This window comes from Salvia hispanica, chromosome 1, assembly GCF_029641045.1.
Source record: "Salvia hispanica isolate PSC_SH4W2 chromosome 1, Shi_PSC_v1, whole genome shotgun sequence".
Lineage (NCBI taxonomy): Eukaryota > Viridiplantae > Streptophyta > Magnoliopsida > Lamiales > Lamiaceae > Salvia > Salvia hispanica.
Window position 1 is genome coordinate 16,902,615 of NC_142692.1, and position 4,209 is coordinate 16,906,823.

General features: G+C 40.6%; 1 protein-coding gene and 1 long non-coding RNA gene across 3 annotated transcripts; one reads left to right on the forward strand and one right to left on the reverse strand.

The window, feature by feature from the left end:
- The first annotated feature begins 900 nt into the window (after nucleotides 1–900).
- On the forward strand, nucleotides 901–2,461 carry LOC148933345 (rust resistance kinase Lr10-like). Its single transcript, XM_089063344.1, has 2 exons — nucleotides 901–1,026; nucleotides 1,104–2,461. The coding sequence occupies exons 1-2, from the start codon at nucleotides 981–983 to the stop codon at nucleotides 2,351–2,353; spliced, it is 1,296 nt and encodes a 431-aa protein (XP_088919470.1). The 5' UTR covers nucleotides 901–980; the 3' UTR covers nucleotides 2,354–2,461.
- Nucleotides 2,232–3,727, reverse strand: LOC148933346 (uncharacterized). Of its 2 annotated transcripts, none has more exons than XR_016134747.1 (3): nucleotides 3,471–3,724; nucleotides 2,497–2,945; nucleotides 2,232–2,365 (listed from the first exon to the last, which is right to left on the reverse strand). It is a non-coding gene; the product is annotated as an uncharacterized LOC148933346 (long non-coding RNA). The 2 variants fall into 2 exon arrangements; XR_016134748.1 differs by having other exon boundaries at nucleotides 2,252–2,365; nucleotides 2,475–2,945; nucleotides 3,471–3,727.
- Nucleotides 3,728–4,209: the final 482 nt, after the last annotated feature.

Here is a 4,209-nt window from a genome sequence, read left to right on the forward strand (position 1 = left end):
ACCATTTCTCCACCTTAACTATTTATTACTCCCTCTGTCCCGCTTTAGCAGTCCCATTGACTTTTTTGCACTCGTTTTGTAAAAATGATAATAAATAGTTAAAGTAGAGAAATAATAAAGTAAAAAAGAGAATAATATAGAGAAGAGTCTTATCTACATTATTCTCTTTTTTACTTTATTATTTCTCCACTTTAACTATTTATTATCATTTTTACAAAACGATTGCAGAAAAGTCAATGGGACTGCTAAAGCGGGACGGAGGGAGTATTATTTTTATAAAACGAGTGCAGAAACGGAAGTGTGACTCCTAATGGGAGACAGAGGAAGTATATAATAGTACTTATTTACTCCTCGAAAAATATGAACTATTTCTTTATTAGTTCATCCCTAAAAAATATAAATAATTTCCTTATTAATTTTGCCTTGAAAAGTATGAACTTTCTAATTTTGGTATAGGTAAACAACACATTACTCCTACATATAATTTTATTTACAATTTATACCATTACACGTACACACTAATGATGTAGTTCACTCTCCACTAATACTACTTATATTACTATTTATATCTCTCTTACTTTACCAACTATATATTATAACTCGTGTCGAACTAAATGTTCATACTTTTCAAAGACAAGAGAGTATCATTTTAATTGTTAGATACCGCCTGACATCCAATTTCAAAGCACTGGGAAGCTTCGGTTCTACTACTTAGCCTCCCAACTCTATTTCTCAATCGTTGAACATCCAACAACATTGAGAATATAACATGGTGGACAATGTTTCAATTAGAGTGGGACGCAATGCGCACGTGTTTGTGAGAGGGATAGAAATGGGAATATTTAACCATTTAAGTAATGGGGAAGACCCCGTCAAGTCAACTGCCCAATCAAGGATAAAACTAACACAGATGCATTCATAGTTAAAAAAAGCTCATTATTAGTTACAAAGCTAAGGTCTTAGTTAATACTCCATCATCTATGTCAGCTCCTCCACCTAATGAGAACGGAGGAAACACGGGCGCAGGTAAATCCATCATCTCATTCACTACCTCATATTCCTCTTTATCCATCTCAAAATATGCAAATCATCTTCCCCTGCAGCCGTAGTCATCACCTTGGTAATCATATTAGTCATCGTCGTCGTCTCCTGCTATTGTGGCGTCAAGATGAAGCAGCAGATTGTGTCCGAGCTAAAGGCCGCGGTCGCCCCGCCAACCTCGACCAGCCTCCAAGTCTGGGTGGCCGACGCCCCCACCATGGAAAGGTTCTTCCTCGAACTTGCTCGAGACCAGCCCATCCGCTTCACCGCTCAGCAGATGTTCACCTTCACCGACAACTACTCCACCGTGCTCGGATCCGGAGGCTTTGGAAAAGTGTACAAGGGGCAGTTCCCTAACGGGGTTAAGATCGCGGTCAAGGTCCTCAACCGGGGCGCAAGCAGCAGCGTCGAGGAGCAGTTTATGGCGGAGGTGGGGACGATCGGGAGGACTCATCATATAAATTTGGTGAAGTTGTACGGATTTTGCTACGACCAGTTCATGAGCGCCCTCGTGTACGAGTTCATGGAGAACGGATCGCTGGACCGGCATTTGTTCAGCGAGACTCGGGAGCTGGAGTGGGAGAAGCTCCATGAGATCGCGATTGGGACGGCGAAGGGGATCGCGTACTTGCACGAGGAGTGCCAGCAGAGGATCATTCACTATGATATAAAGCCTGGTAACGTGCTACTTGACTCGAATTTCAACCCTAAGGTTGCGGATTTTGGACTAGCAAAGCTTTGCAACAGAGACGACACACATGTGAGCGTGACCGGGTGCAGGGGAACTCTAGGCTACCTGGCCCCGGAGTTTATGCTGAAGAATTTCCCCATAACCTACAAATGCGACGTGTACAGCTTTGGAATTCTTTTGTTCGAGATAGTTGGGAGAAGGAGAAACGCGATGAGCAGAGGAGATTCAGAGAGTCTCAATTGGTTCCCGAAGAAGGTGTGGGAAGAGTACGAAAAGGGCGAGCTGATGGCGTTGGTGGAAGCTTGTGAGATTGAGGAGAAGGATAGGACGACGGCTGAGAGAGCGGGGAAGGTGGCGCTATGGTGCGTCCAAGACTCGCCGGATGCGAGGCCACCGATGAGCGCTGTGGTGAAGATGCTGGAAGGAGGAGTTGAAGTCATGCCACCTCCTAAACCGTTTCACTACCTGTTCTCGGTCGGGACCAGCGTGCTCAAACGGCCGAGTGGTTCCGGGAGCGAGTCTGAGTATTCGACAAGTGATACAGCAAACTCGTACTGGTACAAGCAGACCACCACTCCTACTATGTCCAAGTATGAAATACAAGTTGCCAGCACTTCATAGGCTGTGAGATACCTATATAATTCATGTATCTGGTCAAATATTTCTATTATAGTTCAAGCAATCTATATCAATTTATTATGAGAATGAATAATGCTATCATTTCCAAGATCAATGACATTACTTTTAAGATCAAATATGATCACCTATGAGTGGAGGATAAACAAACTTCAAAGTGGCAGTATTCTTGAGCAACATTGTAGTACCAATGAGGCTTCATCTCTCAATCATGTAACCAATTCAGCTAGTTGCTGGAGGATCATAAGCAATCATGTTAGGGAAGAGGTCCACAAACTCATCCTTCACCTTCTCCAATTCAGCCAGGATACGAGACTAACCCTTTTAACAAGACACGATAAGCCAAACATAGTGGGCGCCCAGGTGACCTTCTCAATTCATTGTATACCCACATTGCTTCCATTGTCCAGAAAGCCTCTGATAAGATCCGCAAAGGTATGCCCATCAAAACGGACCTCCTCTCCCTTCAAATCATTCCAAACCACCCCAGTAGCCATCAACCTTTTTCCTTTCTGGAAAGCATCATAAGCGTATCGTGATACAAAAGATATCAGCCCGACCGCACCACATCATACATCTGTCACAGAAAACACAAAGTTACTTAGGTACTGGTTGTATAGAATATCCAAAGGGGGCTTTGTTTTCCTTTTTTCAATCAAAGGAAACAAAAAAATGAGTTACTTATACATAAATCACAAAAGTGACAATACCTGAAATGGATTCCACTAAAGGAGATCCAATATAAACGAACTCCATTGGTAGGAACATTACTACTACATTCTAGTTCAAGAACTGCTTCACTATCTGAATAGGGAACTGGTTCTGAAATTTTCACTCACTCGATTATATAAGCAAAAGATTTTCCAATCTACCACCCATTATATAACAAGCAAAAGATTTGCTAATCGAATGAAAGAATTTAACAAGCTAGTCATCAATATGAATGAATGAGAAGCTAACGAATGCAAACTGTTCAGCTTAATGTAAATTGGAACAACTACCATCAACATTACTCTTTTTTCTCTGCCAATACTTTCAAATTGTTTTCCATTATAAAATAATAATCAAAGCACATTGCAAAATTGAAACAGTAAAATCTCACCTTTAACAAAGCTGTCCCACAAAACAAGGGAAAAAGCAACGAAACAAATGCAATTCCATTTCAAACTTCCAACACTAATCATTGCCAGGTTTCACCAAAATGCCCTAATTTCAAAATCCACAACCACACACACCGAAATACGCATTCAGAAAGAGGAGTGCTGTGAAAAAGGCAAGCTCGGAGATGAAAAGAGTTGGCTGCGAATTGAATAATGAAGGGCGATTCACAAATGAGTGAGTCAACTCGGGAGACTCTGGGGAACGGGCCGGGTCATTTTGGATGTATTTTGTAAATGGGCCTTTCATAATCCCCTTATAAGCGCAGCCCAAATCTACAAAATCACACCCCGTTCACAAATACAGATTCGATGTTTATTTCAAAGCATGCATTAATCACGACACATTTAATTAAACAATTTTTATGCATGTACATATATTAGCACTATGTTTGTATTTAATCGATAGAGCTAATAAGAAACACATTGAGAATATCACGTTGTCTTAATGATGAATAACATGACACATGATTTCATATGAGAACTTTAGATATTTCAATCGTTTTGTATGATTTTGAAGCTCAAAAATAATATGAAATAGAACTTCGCACAAAAATCTCAAAAATCTTATCTTGCAATCTTACATAGTGAACTTAAATATAAATATCAAGGAAACGAGTTTGTTGAAATTTCACATTATGCTAAACATATGCAAGTCTTCTATTTACAAAGGTGGCGTCAGTG

Coding starts and splice junctions, on each gene's coding strand:
- LOC148933345 (XM_089063344.1), top strand. CDS start 981: ATGTCAGCTCCTCCACCTAATGAGAACGGAGGAAACACGGGCGCAG. Junction 1,027..1,103: donor CGGAGGAAACACGGGCGCAG/GTAAATCCATCA, acceptor CTTCCCCTGCAG/CCGTAGTCATCACCTTGGTA.